Source organism: Erinaceus europaeus, chromosome 11 (assembly GCF_950295315.1).
Source record: "Erinaceus europaeus chromosome 11, mEriEur2.1, whole genome shotgun sequence".
Taxonomy (NCBI): Eukaryota; Metazoa; Chordata; class Mammalia; order Eulipotyphla; family Erinaceidae; genus Erinaceus; species Erinaceus europaeus.
This window is the reverse complement of record NC_080172.1, coordinates 59,314,315-59,329,051: the sequence shown is the minus strand read 5'-3', so window position 1 is coordinate 59,329,051 and position 14,737 is coordinate 59,314,315. Positions and strand designations below refer to the sequence as shown.

General features: G+C 43.8%; 1 protein-coding gene across 3 annotated transcripts in view; it reads right to left on the bottom strand.

Moving 5' to 3' along the window:
- The window catches only part of CD58 (CD58 molecule), a 76,081-nt gene extending 64,537 nt beyond the window's left edge, over positions 1–11,544 (bottom strand). Inside the window, exon 1 of one of the 3 annotated variants that reach the window (XM_060201827.1) lies at positions 11,215–11,544. In XM_060201827.1, coding sequence (XP_060057810.1) covers positions 11,215–11,281 — 67 coding nt within the window. In that variant the 5' untranslated portion in view covers positions 11,282–11,544. The remainder of the gene's footprint in view (positions 1–11,214) is intronic. The other 2 variants (XM_016189310.2, XM_016189309.2) reach the window with 2 other exon arrangements.
- Positions 11,545–14,737: the final 3,193 nt, after the last annotated feature.

The following is a 14,737-nucleotide window of genomic DNA, read 5'->3' as shown; positions in this document are numbered from 1 at the left end:
CACAAGAGAGTAATGATGGTTGCACCAGTCTTGAATAACTTGGTCTGGGAATGCTTGGGTTTAAGTCAGATGTGTTGTCCTTGATTCTAGTCTGTTGTGTCATTTATGTGCTTTCTTAACTTGAATGTGGTACTTATCCTACCTAACTTTTAGTTTTTTCTTAACAGTCCCTACCTAATAAAACTGGTGTGACAAATAAAATGACAGCAAACCCCCCCCCAAAAAAAAACCCTAAACAATAAGCATACCTTCTGGGCTTACTGCTTGGTAGTTATTATTATTTATAGCCCACAAAACACCAAATCAAGTTTTGCAATAAGAATATACAAAGCAGGAGCTGGGTCATGACATACCTAGTTGCTACCCAGCACAAGGACCTGGATTCAAGCCCCCAGTCCCTATCTAGATTGAGTTTGGGAGGGAAACTTCACAAGCAGTGGAAAAGTCTACAGGTGTCTCTCTTTCTCTTTCCTTGTATCTCTCTCTCTTCTCTCTCAATTTCTGTCTTATCCAATAAACAAATATTTTAAAATATTCTTGTGGTTTAGGAGGTGACGCAGTGGATAAAATGTTGGTCTCTCAAGCATGAGGTTCTGAGTTCAATCCCTGGCAGCACATGTACCAGAGTGATGTCTGGTTCTTTCTCTCTCTCTCTCCCTCCTATATCTCTCATTAATAAATAAAAAAAATATTTTTAAAAATAATAATTCTTAAAAAAAAAGAAGACACAGTATAATGTAAGTTTAGATTCGTTCTTAAATAAAAACAGATGCTCTGAAACTTGGTCATAGCCAAACACAGAACACGCTTCTCATAAGAAAGTGAGGTAATAACCAAATAGAAAACTGCTGACAAGTATTATCTTCTAATGAGCAGATTTAACCATCTATATTGTTTTTTTAAACTTTTAAATCCTGAAACAGACAATTGAAGGAATCTGTAGAATGTAGCCTGTGACTCTGCATTCTGTGTACAAGGAACTAACATCTAGTTGGGGAGATAGTTGGCAAAATTAAGGAACTGTCAAAAGGTCAGCAGCAGAGAATAAAGCAGCTTTTCTAGAAACGCTAGAAATATAACAGTTTCTATTTCCGAACCTGCTGGTGCAAACCAGCAGCAAATTCTGCTGACTTTCCCTTCAAAACATACCCTTTCTTTAAAACACATATCCCACTTTCTTACCTCCACTCATTTAGACTGATCAGACTTGTACTATGCTTGTAGGCTTCTAACTGGTCTCCCTCTCCATTCCCCCTCAGCCCCTCCCACAGATTCTCCACCCAGCAGTCAGAATTAAAACTCTTCCTCCTTTCTCTCCCTCCTCCCTCCTTCTTTTCTTTCTTTCTCTCTTTTTAAAAAAATATTATGGATTTTTATTATTGGATAGAGACAGAGAAATTGAAAGGGGAGGAGAAGATAGAGAGGAAGAGAGACAGAGATGCACTTGCAGCCCTGCTTCACCACTTGTGAAGCTTTCCCCCTGCAGATGGGGACCAGGGACGTGATCCTGGGTCCTTGTGGAGTTAATGTGTGCGCCTAACCATGTGTGTCACTGCCTGGCCCCCTCTTTCTCTTTCTCTTCCTCCCTCCCTCCCTTCCTTCCTACCTTTCTTCTTTCCACCAGAACTTTTTCACCACTCCGTTAGTGGACTCTCCGTCCACCCACAGAGGGTTAGACAGAGAAAGAGAGAGAGAACACAGCACTACTACCCAACTTGTGAAACTTTCCGCTTTGTATGGTGCTTCCATGTAGTGGCTGAGGGCTCAAGCCCAGTTCCTCAGGCTTGGTAAAATGTGTGCTCTACAAGGTGAGCTAACTTCTAGTGCCCAGAATAATTTTTTTAATACTCAAATTTTGTGATTTCAATCCAGTTCAAAACTCTCCCAAAACTTCCTGGTCCACTGGAAATTTTAAAAAGTCTTCCAAAGGGCCTATAAACTTGATCTCTAAGAACCAGCCCTGACAACTTGTACAAGCTTCATTTCCTGCTGCTCCCCAACACAATGGTCTCCTGGAAGTTCCTCAAATGACTGTTACCCCTGCCTGCAATTCCACTTCCCCAGACACTGCCTGGGTCTGTGCCTGAACTGAAGCCCACAGTCAACAAACACTGCTTCAAAGAGACTACTGGGCACACCAGACAAAATGCTAGCCCCCCCCCCCCAATCGGGGAAATAAATTTATCAGACATATCACAAAACTTCCCCAACTGGCCCTATGCTTCTATAAAAGGAAGAAGAATGAGAACTATTTCAAGAAATGAATATGAAATGGCGATTCAGAACGTGGTTCAGATATGGTTAACTGATTAAAAAACTAGGTGCAGGGCCAGAAAGATTGGTCACTGGAAAGGGCACATGCCTTGCTACACATATGGCATATGGTGAGCCCTGGCTCCACAGGAAAGTGCTATGTTTATCAACCCCACCACTACCACCACCACACCTGAATGAGAAAAAAAAATCAGACTTGAGCAGTGAAATCAGACTTAAGCAAAACCTGGCTCTGCTATATTAAAATATTGAAAGGTGTTAAGAGTCCCAAGAATGTGTTACTTGCTATTTTTGGAAAGGAGGTCAAAATAAACATATATTTATATCTGCATAATGAAACAAGAATGATGAAACAGAAACAAATGAAAGGGTAAGAAAGGGTTGGAATAGGATTTCTCTGAGCATTATCTTTTTAGGTCATTTTTGACTTGAGCCTTGTCAATATTTTACATATTTAAAAATCTGATCAAGGTCAGGGAGGTAGTACAGACATATCACACTAGACTAGCATGCCCAAGGCTCTGGAGGCTGTAGGTTTAATCCCAAGACCACTTTGTGCTACAGCTGAGCAGTGCTCTGGTGTCTTGCTCTATTGCTCATGAAGATAAATACATAAAATATTTTTAAGTGAGATCAAAGGAAGGGAAATACAGAAAAGAAATAAAAATAGAAACAAAGCAATGCTACTATATAGCAAATTAAAATATAGTTACACAAGGAAAAAAATAATCTAAGTAACTTTAGACTACAACATTCTATACATCTTCAGGGGGGAATGTAAAAACATATACAAAGCCAGACCTTCCACCTTCTGTACCCCATAATGACCCTAGGTCCACATTTCCAGAGGCTTAAAGAACAGGAAAATTATCAGGGGAAGGGATAGGATGGGATATAGAGTTCTGATGGTAGGAATTGTGTGGCATTGTACCCCTCTAATCCTATGGTTTCTGCCAGTGCTCCCTTTTTAATAAATAAAAATTTAATAAAAACATAAAGAAATCCAAAGTTCTCTTGAATTATATTTAGTAAAGCTGTGCTTGGTGATTATGCCGATAGAGCAAATGTGGTTTAGGAAAATGGGCTGATGGTATTAAGAGTTTTCACTGTGGTAGAAGGGCGATACAAGCATCAAAGGAACGGAAATGAGTCACGTTGTTGTGTGAGCCACAGTCATAGTAGGATAAATTGTTAGTTGTATAAACTCTGTTTCCTGGCTCTGAAAACTAAGAGAAGTCTTAAGTCTATCTACTTGGAGATAAGTCTATCTACTTGGAGCCTACCACTATCTACATCTTGATTTCTATATATTATATCCAGCTAAGAGGAACAAGGGGAGCTGACAATTTCAAGACTGAGGCAGGAAAAGTAAAATAAATAAATAAATATAAAGAGTATAGGACATCTTCCGGTGTCAGAAAGCAAGGAAGTGCTCAATGAATGGATGGCTGCTGCCAGCCCATCAGCTGGGGCCTTAGGGAATCCTGGGACTCCCACATTGATGTGATGGGCCTAAACCTTTAACAAAACCATCTCTCCATCATCATTGGTCATCTCTATCAGAAACAACATCATACAATCTCTTGTGGCCTCTATAGGGCACTGCTCTCGGTGTACAACAACAGTAGTAGAAATTTTCCCTCTCTGGAGGAAGGCTAGGTCAACACACTCTGCCACTCAAGGAAGACTGGTCCTGAAATGAGTGCAGCTTAGAATGTTCCTAGCGGTGACCATGGAATGCAAATTCAGACTGACAGGGATGCAGAGGTTACACAGGCTCCTGTGCTAAATATGATAGATATGAGCCCTAAGTCAGATCGATGGGATTTATAGTTTCCAGTATTTATATACTTTTCCCATATTTGGGAGCTTCTCTCTGCCCTGATCCAGCTTTCTAGTGCTGTTCTTAACTCTGACATCATCTTCCCAAACAATACTCCTAGCCCACCTGCATATTAGCTGTCAGGCCCAGGCAAAAATTAGTAAAGTCATGGGCCCTCATGGCATATACTAAAAATAGAATTCCTAGCTTCTTCCAACATGAATACTCCAAATTTTATCTGCCATACTTTTTTACCTTTAGGTTCCTGATTATTAAGCAATTTGTTCTGCTTTACATCTTAATGATTTTCAGCTACTAAGTTGCAGATGCTACCATGCCATCAACCTGACTTCCCTGGGCAGATGACCTCACCAATGTGTCCTAGAACCCCATCTTTGCAGAGCCCTACCCCATTAGGGAAAGATAAAAACAGGCTGGGAGTATGGATTGACCAGTTAACGCCCATGCTCAGAGGAGAAGCAATTATAGAAGCCAGACCTCCCACCTTCTGCACCCCATAAAGATCTTAAGTCCATATCCCAGAGGGATAAAGAATAGGGAAACTCCTAAGGGAGTGAGGGAATATGGAATTATGGTAGTGGAAATAACTGAATTGTGTAAATCTGTACTCCTCTTATCTCACAACCTTGTCATCATCATTATTATATTACGAAAGAAAGAGAGAAAGAAAGAAAGAAAGAAAGAAAGAAAGAAAGAAAGAAAGAAAGAAAAGAAAGCAAAGAGTGGATGGCCACATGGTAAAGGGGTACTGGAGGTTAAAAGGGTTACTTGCCAAAGACACTGTCACTGAATATCAACATAGATAATGACAGTGATGGCACATAGCTGTGAGTTAACACTAACACTACAAAAACACATTTTAAAAGAAATGTATAAGGGGCCTGGTGGTGGAGCACCTGGCTGAGCAAACATATTACCATGTGCAAGGATCTGGGTTCAAGCCTCCAGTACCCACCTGCAGAGGAGAGGGTTCATGAGTGGTGAAGCATTGCTACAGGTATCTCTTTCTCCCTTCTGTATCTCTCCCCCATCAATTTTTATTTATCCTACTTAAATGCATAAATACATTATAATAAATTAAATAAAAGAGATATATAGGGGGTGGGTAGTGGCTCTCCTGGAGTAGTGTTGTAGGTGTCTGTCCCTCTCTTTTTCACTCTCCACTTCTCAACCTCTATGAAAAAGGGAAAATATGGTCTTCACCTTAAGCCTATAATAGAAGCTTACATTTACAACAGTGGGACAAACAGACTAGCCCTACCCTGGCAAGTGGGACTGAGCAGGACACAACATACCTTTATAAAATGATGATCATAGGTAAATAAACAACCACTCCTGCCCTTGCAGCCAAGGAGATGGTCCAGTGGCTACAGCATTGGACTCACACACATGAGGCCCCAAGTTTGATCCCCAACATTGCATGTGCTAATACTGTTCTCTCCTCCATCCTTTCTCTCCTTTTTAAAATTTCATTGTTAAATATATTAGATGTTTATTTTTTAAAAATTTATTAAGGGGCCAGGCAGTGGCACACCTGGTTAAGCGCACATATTATAGTGCACAAGGACCCAGGTTCAAGCCCCTGGTCCTCACCTGTGGGAGAAAGCTTCACATGTGGTCAAGTAGGGCTGCAGGTGTCTTTATGTCTCTCTTCCTGTCTATATCCCCTTCCCCTCTCAATTTCTCTGAGTCTCTATCTATCCAATAATACATAAATAAAGAAAAAGATAAAAAACTATTAGTGATTTAATACTGATTTACAAAATTACAAGATAACAGCAGAATAATTCCATACTTTTCCCACCACCAGAGTTCTGTGTCCCCATTCCCTCCATTGGAAACTGCATTAGTTCTCCCAAGGTTACAGATATGGGTTGATTATATATACCCTTTTTTTGTCTGTTTTTTTCTATGGTCTTGCCTTCTCTTCTAAGTCACACCTACTATGTCTGAGCGTTTTTCTTCTTTTTTCTTTTTTCTTTTTTTTTCTTCTTTTTTTTCCCCAGGCCCTAGTGAAACTGGAGCACAGAGCCCTCTGGTCATATTCCCCCAACATTTCTCCCTCTCTGGGAGTAAGGGCCATAATCCTTTTTTGGGGTGCAGAAGGTGGAAGGTCTGGCTTCTGTAATTGCTTCTCCAGTGGACATGGGCATTGACAGGTCAATCCATACCCCAAAACTGTTTTTATCTTTTCCTAGTGGGGTAGGGTTCTGAAGAGGGCACATTGGTGAGGTCATCTACCCAGGGTTCTCTCCCTCTCTTATGTTAATACATACATCAAGAATAAAAAAAAATTCTTGCCCCAGAATGTTTTAATTACAATCTAATCAAAAACAAACAGACAATCCAAATCAGGGCACAATCCAAATTTATAAAATGACTGATCTATACCCTCTCAAAGGTGCTGGGCATAAAGAGTAAAAAACAAAGTTGGTAATAGACTTCCTGGTAGCAATCACTATCTATGGCTTATTGCAGATATGCAATTCTTAGAAGACATGTGCTGAATTATTTAGGGGTGAGGTTTCATATAAGATCTGCAGTTCTTCAATGGTTTAGCAAAATGACAACAAAAAAGTAGGTGTTTCAGGGTGCACCTGGTTAAGTGCACATATTACATGTACAAGGACAAGGACCCAGGTTAGAGCCCCTGCTCCCCGTCTCTAGTGGGAATGCTTCACAAACAGCAAAGCAGGTCTGCAGGTATCTTTTCTTCTTTTCTTCTATAGCTCCCTCCCCTCTCCTAATTTCTATCTTATCTAATAAAGTAGGAGAAACAAAAGACCACTGTGACTAGTGGATTCATAGTGCCAGCACAGAATCCCAGTGATAGCCCTGAAGCAAAAAAAAAAAAAAAGTAAATGTGTGTATGTATATGTGTCTGTGTGGAGAGCCATAGAGAGAGAGAGAGAGAGAGAGAGAGAGGAAGAAACCAAATGTGATAGAGATGTTAGTGAATGATAGGAGGAACAAAGTATGCAAGTGTCCCTTGTATTTTTTTTTAAACTATCCTCAAGATATTACAAGCTCTGAAGTATTCAACAACTACAAAAGATGGGGTTTTTTTTTCACTCCCCTCTGCTTTACTAACATCTCTATTAGTAAATGAAATCATTTGATATTTATTCCTGTATGTATTTACTGTCTCATCCCAGCAGTAGAAGGTAAGCTTCACAAAGGCAGTGGTTATTTTGTAGCTTGCTGTCCCCCCAACCCTTTCTTTGTTCTTAATTCTCACAACACTAGGTTTAAACGTTTTCCCCCCTAGGACATTGCTCAGCTCTGGCTAATGGTGTTGCTGGGGAGTGAACCTGCAACCTCAGGGCTTCAGATACAAAAGCCTTTTTGTGTAATAGCTAAGCCACCCCCCCAACCCAGGTTTAAAAATTCTTTTTTTTAATTTATTCCCTTTTGTTGCCCTTGTTTTTTATTGTTGTAGCTATTATTGTTGTTGTTACTGATGTCATTTGTTGGCTAGGACAGAAAGAAATGGAGAGAGGAGGGGAAGACAGAGTCGGGGAGGGAAAGATAGACACCTGCAGACCTGCTTCACTGATTGTGAAGCAACTCCCCTGCAGGTGGGGAGCTGGGGGCTCGAACCAGGATCCTTAACGCTTAGCGATTTGCACCACCTGTGCTACCACATGATCCCCAGTTTAAAACATTGTCTCCCCAGACAATAACTTGGATCCACTGGCATATCAAAATTCAGGCTCTGGGGCAAAAAGATAAAGGAAAACAAACAAACAAACAAACTAGTATAGCCACAGACCCTTTGGAATTTAACTAAAATATGCCTACTTGCTATCTACAAAATGGAGGACCCCCCCTCCGCAACTCTTCATCTGCACTATTCCAGCCCTTAGGTCCACGTTTGGTCAACAATTTGTTTGGCTTTGTATGTTAACTCTCTTTTCAGCCACCAGGTTTCAGATGCTAGCATGATGCCAACCAGATTTTCCTGGACAGACAACCTCACCAATGTGTCCTGGAGCTCCACATCTCCAGAGCCCTTCCCCACTAGGGAAAGAGAGAGACAGGATGGGAGTATGGATCAACCTGTCAAGCCCATGTTCAGCGGGGAAGCAATTACAGAAGCCAGACCTTCTACCTTCTGCATCCCACAGTGACCTTGGGTCCATACTCCCAGAAGAATAAAGAGTAGGAAAGCTATCGGGGGAGGGGATGGGATATAGAGTTCTGGTGGTGGGAATTGTGTGGAGTTGTACCCCTCTTATCCTATGGTTTTGTCAATGTTTCCTTTTTTTTTTTTTACAATTCTTTTTATTTAATTTGTTTATTCCCTTTTGTTGCCCTTGTTGTTTTATTGTTGTAGTTATTATTGTCATCGTTGTTGGATAGGACAGAGAGAAATAGAGGAGGGGAAGACAGAGAAGGGGAGAGAAAGATAGACACCTGCAGACCTGTTTCACCATCTGTGAAGCAACTCTCCTGCAGGTGGGGAGCCGGGGGCTCGAACCGGGATCCTTACGCTGGTCCTTGCGCTTTGTGCCATGTACGCTTAACCCACTGCACTACCACCCGACTCCCCAATGTTCCCTTATTTATTTATTTATTTATTTATTCCCTTTTGTTGCCCTTGTTGTTTTATTGTTGTAGTTATTATTGTTGTTGCTGTTGGATAGGACAGAGAGAAATGGAGAGAGGAGGGGAAGACAGAGAGGAGGAGAGAAAGATAGACACCTGCAGACCTGCTTCACCGCCTGTGAAGCGACTCCCCTGCAGGTGGGGAGCCGGGGCTCGAACCGCGATCCTTATGCTGGTCCTTGTGCTTTGCGCCACCTGCGCTTAACCCGCTGCGCTACAGCCCGACTCCCAATGTTCCCTTTTTATAAATAAAAAGTTTTTTTAAAAAAAACTTCTTACAGGCTACTTCTGCCCCTTCAATGTAGGTTCTAGCTCAAATCCTTCCCTAGGTGGTGAATGTACTCTGAAGGCACCCAAACACTAAAAGAAAAGTAGAAATTGTATTTCATTATGTAAATGCACCAAAACTTGCTTAGCCACTTATCTGTTGGATGACCTCACTCATAAGTAGATAAGACACAAGGACTGAAAGGGAAAACATAAGGTGAAAGCAAAGGATACTGGGAGAAGAGGGGAAGGAATGGTGGTGATTTATTTATTTATTTACTTATTTTTTACCAGATCACTGCTCAGCTCTGCCTTGGGTGGTGCAGGGGATTGAACCTGGGACGTTGAAGCCTCAAGCATGAGAGTCTCTTTGCATAACCATTATACTATCTATCCTCCACCCCAGCGGAAGGAATGGAAGGGAAGAGCTTTGGTGCCTTGAGGGGGGTGGGTGATGATGGTACAAAAGGAATTAGGTTAGGAGAGAGTGTATCTTGCAGACACCAAGGATGGGAAGGTGAGAGGTTGTACTTATATGTCAATAACCAAACTGTAAACCATTAGTGCCCCCCCAAAAAAAAGGTGAAAAGGGGAGGAAGGAGGAAACAGAAGGCAGTCCAGATCCTATGCACCAAGGGACATGCAGTGAGAAGCCCCTAAAGATAGAAGCAGTTAAGGTGGGGTAGTACTTGGTCCCTGTGTGGGGAAGGGTTTCAGAGGGTGATAAAGAAGGAAAGGAGACAAGACATCTTTGTGGAGGGCAGCTGAGCTGCTTTAGCTGTTGTGATAGGGAGGAAGGCAGTTCTGATCCTCTATCCCACAGGCATCTGGGAGCTAGGCCTGGCTGCATTGCTTAAGAATCTCCAAGTTGGGGGGGGGTAGCATAATGGTTATGCAAACAGACTCTCATGCCTGAGGCTCCAAGGTCATAGATTCAATCCCCCACCCACCCACCACCCACCACCCACCACCATAAACCAGAGCGCTCAGTGCCCTGGGAATTAAAAAACAAAAAAGAATCTCCAAGTGGCAGATGGCCACACACCAATGTGCCCTGGAACCTCACCTATCTAGAGTCCTATTCCAAGAGGGAAAGATAGAAACAGGCTGGTGGTATGGATGGGCATGCCAATGCCCATGTCCAGCAGAGAAGCTATTACAGAAGCCAGAAATCCCACCTTCTGCACCCCATAAAGAATTTTGGTCCATATTCCCAGAAGGCTGTTAAGAGAAGATGATCAAAGAGCTCTGAAACCCAATTGCATCAGGACCTTGAGAAAAAGAAAAAAAAAAAAAAAAAGGAAAGACATTTGGAAGTAATAATAGGTGTAGGTGTTAGGAAGAGAAGGCAGAATCATAAAAGGGGGGAGGGGAAGTGTCAAACATATACACATATTAAATAATAGTCAACTTTTACCTATGACCTTGGGAGAACTAATTCACTTTCCAGTGGAGGAAATGGGGACATAGAACTCAGGTGGTGGGTATGCTGTAGATCTCATAATTTTGTAAATCAATATTAAATCATTAACAAAGAAAAAAATGAATACACACATGCATACACACACACACACACACACACACACACACACAGAGAGAGAGAGAGAGAGAGAGAGAGAGAGAGGAATCTCCAAGTGAGGTAATTAGCTCAGACATTTCTCACAGGTCCCTCTGTGCCCTGACAATTCTGAAACCCTCTTCTGACTATGAAAGAGTCAGCCCGCAGTGGCGGGTCCATAGCAGGAAACATTTGCCAGCCTGCGGGCAGTCCCTGTAGGACACCACCTGCAGCGCCTACCTGCCCGCCTATGAAACCAGAAGCCCAGGCCGGGGTCCAGCAGGTGCACTCAAGTTCATGGCCTTGACACTTTGAGAGGCCCCCTAAGTACTCAGCCAGACACACCTTTCTGAGTTCGCAGGGTAGGGAGTGTGTGTGTGTATGTGGGGTGTGTGTGGGGGGGTGGAGAGGTAGGTGAGCGCGCCAGTGTCTGCTCTCTACTCCCAGCAGGCGCCCTGAGTAGAGTCCAACGTGGGGAGCGCCAGGTTTCTCCTTGCCTCCCCAAAACGGACTTGAGGAAATGAAAACTTTCTCCACTCCTCTGTCCCCCAACCCCCCCCCCCCCGAAACAGGGCTGAGTCCAACCGCCCAGCCTCGGAGACCCACGCAAGGTACACTCCAGCACCCTGACCTCTCGGGGAACTGAAGAAGGCCCTCCACTCACCGTGACTGGCCAACAAAAGCACACCGACCACGACCACGGCCCAGTCCCGGGAGCTTCCAGCAGCCATTACGAGCCCGCCACTTGAGGAAGCGCCCAGCCGGGTGGACTCCGCGCTCTTACTCTGCCCCCTCCCGGCTCTGAGGGCAGAAATAGGGCGGGTCTGAGGGGAGCTTCGCCCCGCCTCGCCCCGCCGCCTCCAACTCCTCTGCTCAGCTCTTTCCTACCCCGCCAGTGGGCAAAGCACACTTCCGGCCTCTCTTGTTCTTCCTCTTCTCCCCGAGATAAGTGGTCCAAGTGATCCGCTCCTTCCTGAAAAGTTGCTTGTGGGTAGGCTGGCAAGATAGCTTGATTGTGCGGTGTGCCTGCTTTGCTGTTCAGGACTCAAGTTCAAGCGTCTCCTTCCCCACCCCCACCTACACACACACACCCCACTAGAGGGAAGAAGCATCATTGCTGTGGTGTATTTCCCTCTCTCCTCGTACAAAAAGAAAGCCCAGAGATGTGAAGCCCCTTCAACTGCAAATTAATAAATAAACAAATGGAAGGGGTGTACCTGGTAGAGAGCAAAAGTTACCAAACGCAATGACCCAAGTTCAAGTCCCTGGTCCCCACTTGCAGAGGGGAAGCTTTATGAGCAAATAGTGCTGCAGGTTCCTATCTCTCCCTTACCTCTCAATTTCTCACTGTTTCTATCCAAAATAAAATATAAAAAGAAAGAGGAGGGAAGTAACTTATGAGGGTATCATTCTATTTTTGTTAGGTCACTTTACCGGGAAATGTTGATTTACAAGACTTGTAACTCTAGTTTCACATCTCCCCAGGTTCCCACCTCCATTGCGCGTGCGCACACACACACACACACACACACACACACACACACACACACACACACACACACCTCCCCTTTTAGAATCCCAGAATATGTTGTAATTGACCACACTAACAACCAGGCTAACAGTTCCTTCTTCCTGTACCTCCAACATAGGTTCCTTAGACTCACTGGGCAGTGGGCAGTGGGCCTCTAGGGCACATTGTTCCTTCAGAGCTTTCTGCCAGCTGCACTAAGGCAAAACTGGCATTTGCTGTCAGTTTCTTGGCCCTATCCAAGCTGTTTTTTCCTAAAACTAAAGCCAAAGGAAAGAAGCCCTTCTTGACAACTTCTAGAATGTATGTGGTCAGTCACAACCTTCCCCTTAAGCACCTGTCTTCATTCAAATACGAATGCCACCTTCTCCTCCTTACTCTAGGGCCATTGGCCCTAAGTCCAGAGTAGGGACTTTCAGTCCTTGGTTTCTCCCTTCTCAGTTTCACCTTTGCTTTCCTCTTCCTTCCTCTCAACTGTGGGTTTTCCCTGAGGCTGAGGAGTCAGGTTCATTCACTGTCCCACTGGGGTCTCTCTTTCCTGTATGCTGTAGGCACCTGTTAGTCAGCTTTCTTAATTTTTTGCCACTCCCCTCCTCCCTAGACTGAAAATGCTCCTTAAAAAGGAGTCCTCTTTCTCAGAGAGAAGCTCAGAACTGTCCCTGCCTCCCAAGAGAGTTAAGGGGACCCCTCCAAGAACAGCCTCCTAGCGGTCCCAGAGCACACTAGTATCCTAGTTGTTCAGGTGAATGGGAATGTGCTTTGCTTATGTGGCACCCCCAACCACTCATGTCACTTTACCTATGATGTACAAATTCATGGATTCTTTTTATAGTTGTTGCCACTAAGGTTATTACTGGTGATCATTACCTGTATGATTCCACCATTCCTTCTTTGTTTTACAGAGGGTGATAGAGATCAGAGGGAGAGACAGAGAGGAGAGACACATGCTCCACCACTTGTGAAGCTTCACTCCTGCATGTGGGGGTTGGGGGCTTTAACCCAGGTCCTTGTACACAGTAATGTGTGTGCTCTATCAGGTAAGCCTCCACTCAGCCCCTCAGACTTCCTCATAGTCATAACATTATAAAAGGAACTACTTGTCAGTGAAATTTCTGGAATTGTGCCACAAAGCACATGCCTTATTAGCCCTGGCATCCGTGGCTAATAGAAGCAACAGTGTTTAGCACAAAATGGGAGGAAACCAAGCTTCCCCTCTGCCTGGGCTGGTATGAACTTGGGCCAGTTTGGAAAGGTAAGATGTAACCATAGCTTGTTTATTTTTATTTTTGTTGATAGATAGCTAGATAGATACCATAGCACTGAAGCTTCCTTCAATGTGGTGTGGACTCAAACATGGATCACACACATTGCAAAGCAGTGCATTCACCAAGTGAGCTATCTGTCCAGTACACAGCTAGACCTTTGAGCCCTGGGAGTTTTCCAGCTAAGTAGCAAGGCAGTAAACAATGCTTGATCACCTTTTGTGACCCAGGCCCTGTACTGAGTGCAGCACTTAGATTCAGCGTTATTATTGTCTCTGGTTCTCTGAATAAGAAACAGAGAGGTTGTATGTTGTGTCCAAGGACACACAGTAAGGGACTGAACTGACAGTCCAACCAAGGCTAAGTCCAGCACACCACATCTACCTTCTCCACGGGAGCAGGACACAACTTTCTAGTCAGTAGAAGCTGTCAATATCCTCAAGAAGAAAGGTCAAGATGAAAATTTCCCACCCAGGTCAAAGTCTGCAGGCATCAGGTGGAGAATGACTCACTGGGCCTCCCTTGGATGGGTGCTCCTCTGACCAGTGAGCAATGACAACTTCTCAACAGACTCCCTGTGGTACCAATAGCCTTTTCCAGCAGCTCCTTCAGACCATAGCTAGTGGATTTCAGGAATTAGTGTGACTCAGAAAGGCTGGGCTTGCACTATGCCAGGTGGTGGGCCAGGAGGAGGTGTTTTCACCAGCAGTATTGAAAGACCCAGTTGTGTCTACTAGTCACTTCAGGGAATCAGGCTGGAAAGAGAAAAAGATGGGCTCACGTGGCCTGCTCAGATGCCATTTGGCAGCTGCTCTTCCTTCTGTGTCACTCTGGTTCTCCTGCTCCCCTAGCTTTTAGATCCAGAACCTAGAGCGATGAACACTGCTTCTAAGCCTGCAGACACAACAGCCGCCCTTCCTTTACACTGGATTTGCACTAAAGGTGAAGAGAGTCACACTTATATTTTATTTATTATTTTATTGCCACCAGGGTTATCACTGGGGCTCATGGATCCACTGCTCCATGTGGCCATTTTTCCTTTATTTCCCCCTTTCTATTTTGTTTGATAGGACAGAAAGAAATTGAGGGGAGAGGGAGATAGAGGGAGAAAGACACCTGCCGTACTTGCTTCACTGCTTATGAAGCATGCCCCCTGCAGGTGGGGAACAGGGGCTTGAACCTGAGTCCTTGTATATGGTTACATGTATGCTTAACCAGGTGCTTCACCATCTGGGCCCTTCTGTTTATTTTTATTTATTTATTTATTTTATTTATTTATTCCTTTTTGTTGCCCTTGTTGTTTTATTGTTGTAGTTATTATTGTTGTCGTTGTTGGATAGGACAGAGAGAAATGGAGAGAGGAGGAGAAGACAGAGAGGAGGAGAGAAAGATAGACA